This window comes from Danio aesculapii, chromosome 2, assembly GCF_903798145.1.
Source record: "Danio aesculapii chromosome 2, fDanAes4.1, whole genome shotgun sequence".
Classification (NCBI taxonomy): domain Eukaryota; kingdom Metazoa; phylum Chordata; class Actinopteri; order Cypriniformes; family Danionidae; genus Danio; species Danio aesculapii.
This window is the reverse complement of record NC_079436.1, coordinates 5,967,585-5,985,084: the sequence shown is the minus strand read 5'-3', so window position 1 is coordinate 5,985,084 and position 17,500 is coordinate 5,967,585. Positions and strand designations below refer to the sequence as shown.

General features: G+C 35.8%; 1 protein-coding gene across 4 annotated transcripts in view; it reads right to left on the bottom strand.

Annotated features, from left to right (window-relative positions):
• The window catches only part of abi1b (abl-interactor 1b), a 52,149-nt gene that overhangs the window by 1,047 nt on the left and 33,602 nt on the right, over positions 1-17,500 (bottom strand). For 2 of the 4 annotated variants that reach the window (XM_056471632.1, XM_056471638.1), the window contains 5 exons: positions 13,842-13,939; positions 10,184-10,396; positions 3,354-3,440; positions 2,601-2,786; positions 1-909 (listed from right to left, as the gene is read on the bottom strand). The exon at positions 1-909 is cut by the window's left edge and continues 1,047 nt beyond it. In XM_056471632.1, the coding sequence (XP_056327607.1) occupies positions 734-909; positions 2,601-2,786; positions 3,354-3,440; positions 10,184-10,396; positions 13,842-13,939 (760 nt within the window). In that variant the 3' untranslated portion in view covers positions 1-733. The remainder of the gene's footprint in view (positions 910-2,600; positions 2,787-3,353; positions 3,441-10,183; positions 10,397-13,841; positions 13,940-17,500) is intronic. The other 2 variants (XM_056471637.1, XM_056471642.1) reach the window with 1 other exon arrangement.

Genomic DNA, 17,500 nt, shown 5'->3' with positions numbered 1-17,500 from the left:
TAACATGTTTTTTTTGCATTAAGCTAATAAGAGTTTTGGGGAAAATGTGCTTAATTTTATGAATGTCATCATGCGTAAAATAGGGATTATTGTGAGTAAGCAAAATATATATATTTTTTAATTTTGGGGTCAAATAACGTGGACAAATTCTATACAGGTTCATATTAAATTAAGTTTGATTTGCAGGAGAATCTCTGCACATTACTGCATTTGTCTTTTCAATCACCTTACAGTCATAAGGTAAAACTATAAAAAGTATCAACAACTCCTGAAGGCGAAATGTAAATAAAGACGTCATTGTCTTTTTTTTTTTTTTACCTAATAATGACATTCAAACACGTCCTCCTCACACAAAGGAAGAGCATTAGAGTTTAAATAAAGATGAGCAAGAAAAGAATGATAAAAAATAAAAACTAACTAGCCCTGGCTGACACTTGGCAAATACGATCTCAGTACAATGACGAAACACGCACAAAACAAACACTAGCAACAGCCTACAGGCAACGTGTCACTGCAATATATGTACAAAACACATGAGGCAACCTAACCAGAAAGAATTGAGACTTGTTTGTTTCTTTGCGGAGGCGATACGAGCCCCGTTTCCTCAAACAGTGAGCACTGTAGAGGCTTGATACATTGGCGATTGGACAAAAACAGACATTCAGTCATATCCTAATGCACTTTGCAATGCTTGTAACTGATTGGCTGCGCTGCATGTCTCTGGGATTGGGTATTAGTCAGCGTAGTGCATGATGGATTCGACGTAGTTACCAGGAAACAGTCCGGTCACACCGTTACACACACCCTCGAACCAGCCGTCGTCGTTCTTCTTGATGATGTAGATGATGGCGCCCTCCATGAAGGACAGTTCATCATCTTTGTCTTTTGAGTAGTCATAGATGGCCACCACTGAAAGACAACAACACACCGATAGCGTGACAGCGATGAGAAAGGCATGCATGTCATCCATCCATTATTGTGTTAATCTCTTACCCATTTACATACATCCGTCTATCAATCTACTCGACCAAGCTATACATATAGTAATCTACTTATCCATCTGTCCTTCTACCCATTTATCAATCTAACATCTACCTACAGGTATCTACCTACCTATTTACCTATCCATCCACCAATCTATCCATCCATCCACCCACCAATCAATCTATCCATCCATCCACCAATCAATCTATCTATCCATCCACCAATCAATCTATCTATCCATCCATCCATCCACCAATCAATCTATCTATCCATCCATCCACCAATCAATATATCTATCCATCCACCAATCAATCTATCTATCCATCCACCAATCAATCTATCTATCCATCCATCCATCCACCAATCAATCTATCCATCCATCCATCCATCCATCCATCCATCCATCCATCCATCCATCCATCCATCCATCCATCCATCCATCCATCCACCAATCAATCCATCCATCCATCCATCCACCAATCAATCTATCCATCCATCCATCCACCAATCAATCCATCCACCCATCCATCCATCCATCCATCCATCCATCCATCCATCTATCTATCTATCTATCTATCCATCTACCCAACTATCTATCCACCCATCTATCCATCCATCTATCCATCCATCCATCTATCTATCTGTCCGTCCGTCCGTCCGTCCGTCCATCACTCTATCATCCATATCTGCCTGTCTGTCTTTGCCAGTCCATCCATCTACCTATACATGCATCAATCCATACAACTCTGCTCGTCTCAGTAAGTCTATCCTTTCATCCATCCCTCCATCCACCCATCTTCCTATTTACTTACTAGTCTATCTATCCTATATCCATGCATCTACCAATCGATCCATATAGCAAACTACTCATCTCTCTTTTTGCCCATCTATCCATACAGCCATTTATCCATACATCAGTCTATCCATCAGTCTCTTGCCACCCATCAATTTACCCATCAATTTACCCATCTATCTATCTATATATCTATCTATCTATCTATCTATCTATCTATCTATCTATCTATCTATCTATCTATCTATCTATCTATCTATCTATCTATCTATCTATCTATCTATCTATCTATCTATCTATCTATCTATCTATCTATCTATCTATCTATCTATCTATCTATCTATCAGTTTACCCCTCTTCTTATCCACATGCAAGTCTATCTATCCATACTTCCACCAATCTATCCATATTGTAATCTATTTATCCATCTGTCCTTCTACCCATCTATCCATCCATCTATTCGTCCATCCATCTTTCCGTCTATCCTTCCACCTACCTACTTTCCCATACATCTACCTATTCAACTACCTACCTATCCGTCTATCTATCCATCCTTCAGTCTTCTTCTCAATCCATTGAATCAATCCCACTTTCAATCTACCCATCTAAACATCTATCCCTCCATTCATCTTTTTTGTCAGTCCATGAATAAGACAGCTAGATAATCTAAAAACTATTATATAATACTATATAATATAATATATTATTATAAAATATAACTATAATACATAATTTAATAACTATAACTATAATAAGTAATACTAAATTAATTTACAAAAACTCACCACAAATCATATAGCAGTTTTGAAGTGTTTGCTCTTACCCTTTTCCATGTAGGATTTTGGGGCCCAGTGGGGGTCTCCATCCGCATAGGGGTCATTATAATGCACCAGAGCTGCATCTTCTTCATCGTAATCCACAGGTGGAGGTGGAGGGGGCGGGGCTGCTTCCTCAAACAAGGGCGTGTCCTCAGGAAGAGGCGGCGGCGGTGGAGATGGACTGTCTGTTACTGGATGAAAACATGAAGTGGGTGAAACCCTCACTATGACATCATCTTTCATTACAAAAAAAACCCAATTCAGAACTACCTGGGTTTATATTTTAAAATGTAACCCATACTGTGCCATCCTCAAAAAAAGATGATGATTTTAATGTAATAAAAAATTCCCAGGTAACATTAAATTATAAGACAATTTGTTTTAGTTGATTAAATGTTTAGTTGTTTAAATATTGTTAATAAAGAATCTCTCACTGATTTTTCTTAGAAAAAAATGCACATCATTTCAACCATTTTAAAATAAGATCCTCTTAAGTTTTGAATAGAATCACACAGTAAAATGACTTCTTAATAATATTTTCCAGTATGACCAAATTTTAGAATTCAAACATGTCTATTTCCTTTAGTTAAACACAAAAGAAGACATATGCTGCTATGCGAACAGTTGATGGTCACCATTGGCTTTCATTGAGAAAACAAATCTATCAACTAAAAGTGAAAGTCAATGGTGAGCAGTCATTCTCCTTTAAGTACATCCCAGTTAAGACTAAATACCATGCTAAAACGTCCACTACTCACTGTTCTCCTGAACTCTGGCCACGAAGCCAGTGAGGGGAATCTGGGGCGTCAGCTGCACCACTGGAGGAGGGGGTGGAGCGACAGACACTGAGGACACATGGAGCATAAATTGAAGTTCATACACATTCAACCAGCCATACAGAGTATATTCAGGGAGAAAAACAAGCCCAAAAAGTTACACACAGTCATTTTATGATATAAAGAGACTGAATAGCAGAAAACAGGTAGATCCTCAGTTACTGCTAGGTATCCTTTTGGCTAGTAATGCATTTTCTTTGTTTTAAACAAAACAATTTGCACGATTATAAAGTAATATATAGGTCAAAGTGATATGAAATATGGGTAAAATAATACATGAAAATGATGGTTTGGTACCCATCAGGTTTGTCATGGTTTGAAATGAAAATTCAGGATACACTTGGCAGAAAACCAAAACTAGAAATGTATTTATGAATTAATGAAATGTATTTACGAAATGTTTTCATGAAGAAGTCTTTAAATGTATATTTTTGTAACTGATTTGATATTAGACTTTTTAATTAAATTAACTAAAATCTGACTGAATAAAAAAAAATAAGTCTTATGTATGTATCATGGGTATATTTGTGGAAAAAGCCAAAAATACAATATATAGGTCAAACTTAATGGTTGTAATTTTATGCCAACAATCATTAGAATATTAAGTAAAGATCCTCTTCAATTTAAGACATTTAGTACATTTCCTTCATAAGTATAATAAAAGTTCATATAATAATTATATTCATATTTTAAATATTTTTTATATATTATATTTTATTGTAATATGCATAGCTAAGAATTTATTTTGGAAACTTTAAAAGCGATTTTCCCAATATTTCGATTTTTTTGGAACCTTGCAACTAGTTGTATCTTGGCCAAATGTTCTCCTGTCACAACAAATGATGATGTATAAATTTCAGTTTCCAAAAGCGGACATTTAGCGGGTTTTCTGGTCACGTATAATTATAAAACAATACAAATTAATAAAACAATGACACTTTACATTTTCCATTAAAAGTATAACAAAACGGTAAAAAATTAAAGAACAAACTTACATTTCTTAAAATCAAATGTTATCAAAACAGCAGACAAGTATTAAACTCTGCATCACTTCTAAACGCATAAGTTTAAATGTTTTATATAATCATTTTTATTGATTTTTAGGAGAGAAAAAGCACGCATAACAAAATTAATTCTAGAAAATAAAGATTCCAGAATATACTCTGATAATAAATGATCCTAGGATTTATTACAGGAGTTTGATTTTGATTCATTCACACAAGCAGTCCTTCACTCAAGTCAAAAATGGTCGCCAGCTGAGAATCTGGTGCATACTTAATGTTTATATTGTGTTGTAACTAGTAGTAAAAAGGAAGAGGCCATATCACTACAATCCTCAAATAGTGTCATAACAGCATTTACTGTCTGAATGTTATCATAAAACAAACATAATTTGAAATATTAGACTTATAGTATGAAGTACCAAAACACAAAGTCTTGGCACTACATTTGGGGGTTTAAGACACTCCTTAAAAGTAAGATGCAGTTAGGTCCATAAATATTTGCACATAAACACAATTCTAACATTTTTGGCTCAATACACCAACACAATCTATTTGAAATGAAATGAACAAGATGTGCTTTAACTGCAGACTGTTAGCTTTAATTTGAGGGTATTTACACCATTCACCTGATTTGGATGTAAGAATTACAATGGTTTGTAGTTGTGCCTCCCGTTTGTTAAGGGTCCAAAAGTAATTGGACAATCGGCTTTTAAGCTGTTACATGGCCAGGAGTGTATTATTCCCTCATTTTCATTTCAGGTGTGCTATTTGCATTTGGAATCTGTTACTGTCAACTCTCAAGATGAGATCCAAAGAGCTGTCACTATCATTCAAGCAAGCCATCATTAGGTTGAAAAAACAAAACAAATCCACCAGAGAGATAGCAAAAACATTAGGCGTTACCAAAACCACTGCTTGGAGCATTCTTAAAAAAAGAACGCACCACTGAGCTCAACAACACCAAAAGACCCAGAAGACCATGAAAACAACTGTGGTGGACGACTGAACATTTCTTTCCCTGGTGAAGAAAACACCTTTCACAACAGTTGGCCAGATCAAGAACACTCTCCAGGAGGTAGGTATATGTGTGTCAGAATCAACAATCAAGAGAAGACTACACCAAACTGATTACAGAGGGCTCACCACAAGATGTAAACCATTGGTGAGCCTCAAAAACAGGAAGGCCAGATTAGAGTACTAAAAAAGCCTTCACAGTGCTGGAACAACATCCTAGGGATATATGAGATCAAGCTCAACTTGTACCAGAATTATGGGAAGAGAGGAGTATGGAGAACAAATGGAACTGCTCATGTTCCTAATCAGTGAAGCATGGTGGTACTAGTAACATGGCGTGGGCATGTATGGCTGTCAATGGAACTGGTTCTCTTGTATTTATTGATGATTTGACTTTTGAAAAAAGCAGCAGGATGTCTTTCTGCTCAAATTAAGCCAAATGATTCAGATGGTGCTTCACAGTGCAGATGGAGAATGACCCAAAGCATACTGCAAAAGCAACCAAAAAGTTTTTGAAGGGAAAAAAGTAGAATTTTATGCAATGGCCAGGTCAATCACCTGAGCTGAACCCAATTGAGCATGCATTTCACTTGCTGAAGACAAAACTGAAGGGAAAATGCCCCAAGAACAAGCGGAAACTTATGACAGTTGCTGTAGAGGCCTGGCAGAGCACCACCAGGAGTGAAACCCAACGTCTGGTGACGTCTATGCGTTCCAGACTTCAGGCTGTAATTGACTGCAAAGGATTTGCAACCAAGTATTAAAACGTGAAAGTTTGGTTTATGATTATTATTCTGTCCAATTACTTTTGGACCCTTAACAAGTGGGAGGCACATATGCAAACTGTTGTAATTCCTACAGCGTTCACCTGATTAGGATGTAAATACTCTCAAATTAAAGCTGAAAGTCTGCAGTTAAAGCACATCTTGTTTGTTTCATTTTAAAGGGGTGGTCCACGGTGTATTTTTAAGGCTTGGTTGTGTTTATAAGATGCAAAGCAATGTGTGCTCATGTTTCACTTGAAGGAAATCACGTTATTTTTTCATAAATCTACTTTGATTATACATAGCTACTCAGCTAACATGAACGACTGTCATATTTCCTAGTTCCTGCCTTCAAGTGACTCTGATTGGTCATGTGTCATAATGTGCTGCGATTCGCGGATCGGCTCCACGTCACGCCCGTACAAACACGCTTTCTGTGTAAACATCTAAACATTTTGCATAACATTTGACTAGTGTCTGTAACGAGTGAAAACGGGGTGCGGCTCCTTTAAGAGAGATCGCCATTGTGTGTGTGTGTGTGTGTGTGTGTGAGAACTGTCTGTAGACGTGTGTAACACGAGAAATGCATGTGCGCGGGACCGATGTTTTTTTTTATTTTTCTCTCATGCTCGGATTAAGTTATTGTTCTGTAATATACAGTCGACCTGTGTGAGCCTTGATTGATTCTTCTGCTGCAACATGAGTTAGGCGAGCTCTCCTGTATTTATAACTCAACACGTTACACGACGTCTTTCACATATATACGAAATATGCACATGTAAGTAATATGAATCGTTCACATATCTTTTGCGAGTTCATTATCCGAGATGTAAAACGCAGGAAAAGCACCTCATAGAGAGACACGTACGCGCTGGTCAAGTGTGTGTGTTTATAGCAGAGTTTGACTGATAAATATGAATTTGTAGCTAAATCGTTAGCAGTGCTAATCAGCATTCCCCATTGTTTGCATCTTTGCTACAACATACAGTTAAGGCTAGACACTGTACACGTCATGATCAATTTTAACAAATAAAAACTCACAGGCTACAGCTTCTGCTTGTTGGAGCTGCTCCTTCTTTGAGGAGATTTTAATAGAATCCAGCACTGAACTGGGAGAGATTCTGGAAGCTGTGTTTTGTCAAATCATGCTCGCTATGTATTTTATAATTCTCTGGAACATAATTAATATTGAACAGTAAGCACTTCTGTCTTTGTGTCATGTCCTTTGGAAGTCCAAATACAGAAACAGAAGAAGCTCTGTGGAAACAGCAGAGTTTGGAAAGCATTTCCGCTCCCTCTGCTGTAACGTTACAGTGCCTCTGGCCACGCCCCTTAGCTGTGCAGAGTGTGTGCGCGGCAAAAGTACATTTGTGATCTCACAGGCCCGGAAGTATGTTTTTGTAGTCCCCAAAATTCGTTCATTGTAGGTTTTGCTAAGCTAACTCAAGGTCTCCCTTTGCATTGAACTTTGAGCACTTTACATTCACAGATGCTGTTTATGTTCACACAGCTACGTTACACATCAACTAAAGTTTAAAACATGATATCGCAGTGGACCACCCCTTTAAATCTATTGTGTTGGTTTATAGAGCCAAAAATGTTAGAATTCGAATGTAGAAATCGATGTCCAATTATTTATGGACCTAACTGTATATAAAACTAGAAATGTCTAATTAAGCAACAGATGAAGTAGAAAATATTAACACATCATGTTCTTTTGTAACTGGCCATTATTCCAACTTTGAAATCAGCTTTAGGCACAAAGTAATGTCATATAAATAAATCAGTTTTCCATGCTGGCTCAGCTTTTTACCATAAAATTGGTTGTTAAAAGCGCAAATGCTATAAAAATCTAAATTTTTTAAGAATGTCTGAAGTGGAAACAATCTGCACTGTAAAATTAGCAAGAAACACATATTAGATTTCATTCAGCAAATATAATGCAGGGGATTATAAAAAGAAAATACATGGCTAGGACTTAAGGATGTGTGGGAGAAGGATATCGGTCAAACTATTGAAGAAAATGACTGGGAAATTGTATGCGATCATATATACCCGAAATGTACCTCTCTTGGGATCCATGAGCTTAATTTTTAATTTTTTAACAGGATATATCTTACACCAATACATGTCAAGAAAATGTTTGCCAATGCCACAGACTTGTGTTTCAAATGTAAAAAAGATAAAGGTACATTCATTCGTTGTTTTTGGGACTGTGACAAAATTTTGCCATTTTGGAAGAAAATACATAAGGTAGTGGAAAATATTCTTAAGCAAAATTTTGATATGACCCCAGCTTTGTATTTATTGAATCTTAACGTGAACAATCTGTTTGAAAAAGATGCATTACAGTTATTTATTGTCTATAAATAAATAAATAACAGTTATTTATTGTCATTTAGCTAAAATATGTATTTTGCTACTTTGGTCTGCATCACAGGCTCCATCTTTTAAAATGTGCATATCACAAATTGCTACATGGTTACCACTAGAAAAACTTACCTATGACAAACATAATAAATCTGACAGATTTTGGTCAATTTGGTCTCCCCTTTGGGAATACATAAAAGAGCTCTCTTAAATTAACACAGGATCCCTATCATTCATATACAATTTTTGTTATAACCTACACTTAAAGACTGCTCTAAAATGGTGTGATTGTACTTTACTTTTTTCCTATTTATTTTTTTTTATATATCAATTCCTTTGTTACTTTCCATTTTTAAGACTGTACACTCTCTGTAACATATTTATACATTTTGATGTTAATATTTTGTGAATATGGCCATACAATAAAAAAAAAAAAAAGAAAGAAAATACATAACCGAGTTTGATATTTATTGCTGTGACTGCAGTGGCATTTAAGTGTCCAAATTAGGGGTGGGCGGTACACCGGTGTCATAGTCATCACCGGTGTGACATTGTGCCACGACATGGATTTTCTAATACCGTCAATACCGTAATAAATCAATTATGCGCCTTGAACGGCTGCATTTACATCAATAATAGCTCATTCTAAATAATAAGGCATTCAATTTTCTTCAAACGTTCAGTTGTGGTCTGAATACATGTCCTTATACTACAGGGCTCGAAATTGCAACCATTTTGGTCGCATGAGCGCCTGAAATTTAATCTATGGGCCCTAATATATTTGGGAGCATTTGTGTGTCTGAATATAATGGTTGTAGTGCAATCTGATTTGGTTTTCTCTAAAAACTTGCTAAATCGCTCTACCCTGCTGCTGTATTGGTTCATATTAGCTGTCAGTCATTCAACGCTTCCCGCTGTCAGATAACAGGGAGCTTTTGTTACTGCAGGAAATGCAAACGGCTGAAGAGTGAAAAGTGCACAGGTTTGCAAACCTCACCTAAAGTTATAATAATAATAATGGCGCAGATGACAGCGATCATGACATGAAGTAAATGTTGATCCGCCAGCTGAGATCAATCGAGTGTTTTCGGAGAAGGTGCCCGAATCTCGATGCGTTGCATTCTCCGCGTGTTCAGCGCAAATGTCCGCTAAATATAAAATCTAACACTGTACACATCATCGCCAAAGAAGCTCACATTTACTAAGTTTACACTGAAACTACAGCTCATAACAAAGAGCGGAATTGCGCTGGTGGTCATCATGAGAATCCTGCTCTGTCTGCTCATAAATTGGTGCGGCTGACTCGCCTGCTTTATTCCACCAACACAGAGAAATGAAGATCAGCTCATAACGAGACTGAGCATTTACAATGACCCAAACCAAAACTTTTAAAGAGTGATAGAAGTGAGACTTTCTTTTGTCCGTTCTTCCTTGAGATGTATATTATTTTGCTATTGAAAGTAATACCATGATATTATACCGTCACCGTTCAAAAGATGAAAAATACCGTGATATTAATTTTAGGTCATATCGCCCACCCCTAGTCCAAATACTTTTTGAAGGCACTAAATGTCAGTCCCTATCATGAAACTGAACTCACTTGTGGTCTGGGGGAATGTGGGACCCCCGTTTAGGTGGGGCTGAGGCACAGAGAACTGGGAGGAGCTGGCAGGGGCGCGGCGGTAGGTCCCGGTGGCTGACACCATAGAGGCGGAGGAGGAAGTGGTGGAGGAATTGTGTCTGGAGATCTGCCGGGAAATTGTTCCAAACTGAGACATTGGGATTGGGCCCAGACCTGGACCTGGAGGAACTACTGAAGAGAGGACAGAGGAGAAAGACAGTCATAAAAAAGATGGATATTATGAAGAATAGATGACATGACTGAATTAGGGGTGGATGGAATAACCAAACACAATCATAATCAAAGTAATCATTTGCTACCAAGTTTACTTAACGTGTTGATAATAGTTTCTTCAGGGAGTTGAACGTCTGTATATTCACATGCAGATGCAAGCTGTCTACAGAAGTGCTATATTCACTATCTGTATTTAGTTTTTTGTAATTTGTACTATATTCTATCAGTATTCATTTCTTGTTTTTTTTTTTTTTTTTTACAGTATACCTGAGAAGCTCTTCACTTTTTCCACATTTTGTAATGTTACAGCCTTATTCCAAAATGGATTCAACTCATTATTTTCTTCAAAGTTTTACAAACAATACCCCATAATAACAATGTGAAAGAAGTTCAAATAATTCAAACTAAATAATAATAAATCACATGAGTTCAAATCCTTTGCCATGCCACTCAATACTGAGCTCAGGTGTGTCCTGCTTCCACTGACCATTCATGAGACGTTTCTATAAACTGATTAGAGTCCAGCTGTGGTACAAACAGTTGATTGAACATGATATGGGAAGGAATATATATATATATATATATATATATATATATATATATATATATATATATATATATATATATATATATATATATATATATATATATATATATATATATATATATATATATATATATATATATATATATATATATATATATATATATATATATATATATATATATTAGTGATGGGCCGTTATCGGCTTTAACGCAATAAAATATTTTTTTGCCGTTAATAAATTCTCAAAGTTGGGTTGGGAGCTGGGTCTGTTCCATGCAAGCTATGATGACTTTCACCTTGATATTTTAGTGCGCATGTATAGCTGACCGGTGAGCCGTCTGACAAAAAAAGTGCCCTTCTAAATCAAATCAGCAGGATGCCCTTCTGGATCTATCACTTACATCGAAGACGCTACTCACTTTGAGTTTATAAATGATTAATAAACTATTGGAATTAACGTTTATATATCTTATTATTAAGGCATATAGTATTGGTTACTATGTATGTTAATAAATGCTTTATTAACTCAACTTCATGCAGTTTTGTGACCTAATCTAAAGTGAGGGCTATTTATGCTTTATAAATCCCTTATAAATGACAATTAAGGTATTAGTATCAAATGAACAATACATCTTTGCAATCTTATCTAAAAAGTAAAATTACTGTAGAGTTTAATCATTGCTGAATAACAGGAGTGTCAAAATATGACATAATATTGGATAAAACAACAACAATATAATAATTTGACAATATAATAGGATGCAATGTTTAAACTGTACAGTAATTTTAATTTAGATAAGCTTGCAGAGATTTATTTTATCATTCGATACAGTTTATTTTCTTTTTTCCTGTTTAGAATTTAACTGAGCCTTTAATTCTCATTTTTAAGGGATTTATAAAGCATAAATAGTCCTCACTTTGGGTCACAAATCTGGATATAGTTGAGCCAATAAAGCATTTATTAACATACAAATTAAAGATTAGTATATGCCTGAATAATAAGATACATAAATGTTGATTTGAATAGTTTATTAATAATTTACTAACTTATTCTAACTAATTATTATTACTAACTATAACTAACTATTTACTACTTATTACTAACTAACTAATAACTAACTATGCTTAAATAACTGGTTGTAAATGAAGCTGTCAGGGTTCTGTCTTATGTTTATTTAATTCTTAGTTTGTGGCAGAACTCTGACACTCTTGTTTGTTCTTTTCATGAGTGCATTGGTTTGAGCTTGCTTGAACCATGTACTCTTTTTCTGTGTAGTGAGTGCACAGCGTCAAGTTATCTTGAGCTGTGTACTTGTGGCTAATCTGTTGTGTGTGTGCATGGCATTCGTATTCTGGCACTGGTCTACTGTGGTTACAGTTTTGTCAGGATTCGGATGTTCATGCTCCATGTCTGTTTGTTTGCCGTTTTGCTTTTGTCAGATTCCTGTTCATGTCTTTTCGGATTGGTTCCTGTTAATTGTCTGCTTCTTGTGTTTAGCACATGGCTTGTGTTGTGTCTTTTCCCATATGTTAATTTGTCTATTAGTTAGACTCCGCCCATCTTGTTACCTGTTCATTTGTTTCACCTGAACTCCTCGTCTTGGGCTTTGTTTGCTCTATTTATCTTCCCAGTTTGCTGTTGTCTGTGCTGATTCATTTCTCATTTTACATGTAGTTTGATGTCTGTTTTTCTGCCCAGTTTGATTTTATTTTGCTTTACTCAAAATGACTAATTACCCTACCATGGGTTTGTTGTTTTTTCCAGCCCTGTTGGCTGTTATCAGGGCTCTGTGTCCAGTTTTTTGTTCCTAATTAATAAAGCTTCTTTTTATTGCTGATCTGCGTCTGGGTTCTGTTCACACACCTGACAGATGCAATACTTAATTTAGTAAAGAAAAATAAATAAAGTATGAAAGTACAATTATTAAACACATTATAAATATGGTTTTAAGTCAAAAATACAGCATTTGTATTGGTGGTTATAAACTGCTTACTATTATCTGTTCATGTAGAATTCACTATTTGCTAATGCTTAATAAATGGTTCATAGTGTGTAGTTATTATAAAGTATTACCAAAAATTCCTGAGAAAAACTACTCAATTACAGTAGTTTGGGTATTTGTTATTTGTTACTTTACACCACTGGCTTATGTACATGTGATTTTTTATAATAAATTTGCTGTCATGTGACCCAATGTCGCAGGAGGTCGCTTAATAGCAATCTCAGCTTCAGTTTGCTGCAATGTTAATTACACCGAACCGATTTATCAGGTATTTTAGTGATACTTGATCAGGATAATGTCAAAAACTCAATATCCTCAGCTTGTGGGGACACAAAAAGCATCTACGTTCACAAGTGCCCGAAGTTAACGTTAGCCAAGATCAAGATGGCAGGGAGCTAATGCTAACAAATCTACAACAACCTTCCATTAAGCCGCTAAAGGAGACTCATCATGACATGCAAACACTTACACAATAGAATAAATTTGCGAAAATTACAAACAAGCTTCTTTCAAGCTGTCATTTTGGGCTATTGTTTGTAGAATTCAATGGAAAATAATTAATTATATATTCTTTAAATAAGGCTGTAACAAAATGTGAAAAAATAAAGCGCTGTGATGACCTTCTGGAACACTACATGTGCTATATTACAGACCACACACATAATACTGCACACATATGTACCCAACAAACAATGCCTCCACTTAATCTTTGTGGAATTTAATATTGGAATGATAATGCTTCAAAACAACAACCAATTAAAACTGAGAAATCTAACTTTACATCAGTCCAGCCACACCAAATAACGTAGGAATTAAATCTAACATGGTCACTGTGATAATTGCAAATAGTCACCTGGTGCCATACTGGGAGGGGAGGGTGTAGGCACGGCCAGAGGGATTCCCATACTGTTACTGCTGTTCTCCCGACCGCCGCTGCCCCCACTACTGCCACTGAGAACAAAGACAAACAACCAGATTACAAAGAGCTATTAGAGAAACAGACATTTATTCTCATACATTCACAAAGTGCCATGAAATATTCAGGCCATAAATAAAGTTGTTTATGACACTGTAAAACCAATGGTAACATGAATCTGGAGAACAACTGTAATGGAAAACAGTTTTACTTTTATTTGTAACCTTATTCACCTTTCAGCACTCAGTATAACAAGCCTGCGGGGAGAGCAATGACAGCGGTGAATCAAGTTTATGAACGAAGAGAAGACAACTTTCAGATTATACTTACACTTGAAGTCAGAATTATTAGCCCCCCCTGTTTATTTTTTCTCCCCAATTTCTGTTTAGCGGAGAGATTTTTTTTTCAACACATTTCTAAACACAATAGTTTTAATAACTCATTTTTAATAACTGATTTATTTTATCTTTGCCATGATGACAGTAAATATTATTTGACTAGTCATTTTTCAAGACACTTCTATACAGCTTAAAGTGACATTTAAAGGCTTAACTAGGTTAACTAGGCAGGATATGGTAATTAGGCAAGTTATTGTATAATGATTGTTTGTTCTGTAGACTATCGAAAAACATTTAGCTTAAAGGGGCTAATAATATTGACCTTAAAATGGTTTTTAAAAAATTAAAAACTGCTTTTATTCTAGCCGAAATAAAACAAATAAGACTTTCTCCAGAAGAAAAAATATTATCAGACATACTGTGAAAATTTCCTTGCTCTGTTAAACATCATTTGGGAAATATTTAAAAAAGAAGAAAATTCAAAGGGGGCTAATAATTCTGACTCCAACTGTACATTTAAGTAGTGCAGTTATAACAAGTTTTACTTTCAAGACATTCTCAACGTGGCATAATATGACAAGGCAGTGTTTTAAAAAATAAATAATGTAAGACATCCTGATAAAGCACAATAAATAAATCATACTCAATGCAAACAAGCTCATAATATGAACAAGATGCATTCGAGTATGTGTTACTAAGGCCCGGAAGTACCCAGAATAGCAAAGTCCACTAAAGGAGGTCGAGTATTATTATTTATGGCTTCTAAACTCTGATAATGTCTGAGGTTCAGACTCACTCACTCAGCATCAGACATCACCTATTTACTATATAACTGCTGGTTAACCATGTTTATATATAATAACATTAACTGTTAAAGTTATTTGTACTTGGTTATTAAAGTTATAAGTAAACTTTACTAGTTTTTTTTACTTTATTTATAACTTTTCTGATTTTGATTGTAATGAAATACTGTGCACCTTTTGTAAAGTTGCTTTAAAACAATAATTATTCTGTAAAGCGCTATACAAATAAACTTGAATTGAATTTAATATTTTTTAATTAGCAAGTTTTTATTCATTTATTTTGTTTGCATGTTCTCAGCAACCATATAATCAGCTGTCTGTCAGTTTAACGAGAGTGTTCTAAAATTGGGTTTGCTGCCCATCTCTCCATTCATTCCATTGGACAATAGGAAAAAAAAGTGAAATACGTTGGGTGCTTTTTCAGCTCAGAGTTGTTTTTTTTCAGCTTCAGGTGCTCAGAACGCTCCTGAAAAAACAAGGGGCACATAAACAGTGTGCAAAATGCTCACTTCCAATAGAAAACAAGTTACAAAAGGTTAAGGCTAACAACATCTAAACTGATAACCTTTTAACCTGATAACGTCTAACTATCTATAGTTGGTCTGAAAGAAATAATCCCAAACATCATTTATAAAATCTCTCACCATCTTGCCGCCTTGTTTATGATGCTGCTCTATGCAACCGCCTATATTTTGCCTGACAGTATGTATTTATCAGTTGATATTTCATTTATCAATGAAACATTTGTTTTCAGGATTCTTACACTGCAAAAAATGCTTTTCTTACTTAGATTTTTTTGTCTGGTTTCTAGTCCAAATATCTAAAAATTCATAAATCAAGAAAAAATTTCTAGACAAGAAAAACATATTGTTTTGTTTTCATAAATAATAGGCCAAAATGAAGTGAGTTTTTCCTTAAAACAAGAAAAAGAATCTGCCAATGTGGTAAGAAAAATAATCTTATGTCAAAAGGAAAAACAACATTATTTTGATTACTCCATTGGCAGATTATTTAGCTTGTTTTAAAGGGCACCTATGGTAAAAAATCTACTTTTCAAGCTGTTTGGACAGACATATGTGCATGTATGGTGTATAGACTGTCATATCGGGGTGATATAAGCACACCCAGTGCTTTTTTTTCAATCTAACAACATAAAAAACGGTGGACCAATTGGAGCGGTTTTCAAACCGACCGCAACTTTACATAGGAGTGCGGTCCCCCCGCCCACCAATATTGATTGACAGGCGCGTCATCAAATCCTCAGTTTGTTGATTCACGTCCGCCATTTTCAGCGTGAGTCGAAGCGATATCACTAAAGGAACACGCTAGCTCTATTTTTAGATGCAAGGCTCATTGGGCTCAACACAAGAGCAATATTCTCCACATTATCGCTCTAATCGGAATTATTGGTTGTATCTTTAGGTAGGTTTGCAAACATGTGTACTTCTCATTGAGTCTACCTTATACTTCAGCCGTTTGCATTTCTCGCGATCCCAGAAGCTCCCTGTGATCTTAACTAGCATGCGTTTTAGAATTCTAAACATAGGTTTCTATCAGGGTACACTCAAGTCGACGGCTGGGCGCCGCGGACCGCTGCAGAAACCTATGTTTAGAATTCAAAAATGCGTGGCGCGACGATTCGGGACACTTCATGTTTCTGCCGCGCCACAGAGAGCGTCTGGTGTGCCGTGTCGCGGCTTCGAGTGCCGCATCCGGTGCCTCAGTCAAAGTTAATTCAGTGTGCGTGGTTATTAGTTTCTGTGTACAAGCTCGGCACTTGAAACTAGCACACAGTTGGCTGTAAAACTGTACAAAGACACAAATGATTTTGTACTCTCTGCTTGGTCTGTGTCAGAGTCGTACATGTACGACTGAATGGTGATCCTCTCACTCCTTCTCCGTCTGCCTGTCAGACTCTGTTGCAAACGCAGAGCGGGTGAGCTCATGGCTCCGCCCCCTTGTTACGTTGGCGGGAAGCCGAAACTAATTTACATGTGAAGCAACACACCCATAAATCAGCGAACTGTGGACACGCCCCCAACATGACACTTTTTAACACATCATAATAAAAAAATCTGAATTGTGTTTTAAACTGAACCTAAACTGGCACACTCAGAAGAACCATAATATTAATATAAAATCATAAAAAAGAGGTAAACTATGTTCCCTTTAAGTAAAAACTCACTCAATATTGGCATATTATTTCTGAAAACAAGAAAATATGTATGGCTGCCCTAGAAAAAGCTTGTTGATCTAAGAATTTTTAGATATTTGGACTAGAAAGAAGACAAAAATCTAAGTAAGAAAAGCATTTTTTTGTAGTGCAGATGAACAGTAAGTTCACATGAACAGCATTTGCTTTGCTAATTTGCGCTGGTCAATAGCATTTATCAGTAGATCACTTTAAAACCCCTTTGGTATTTTAATGAGATTGTGCTAAATTGCCATTTAGTAA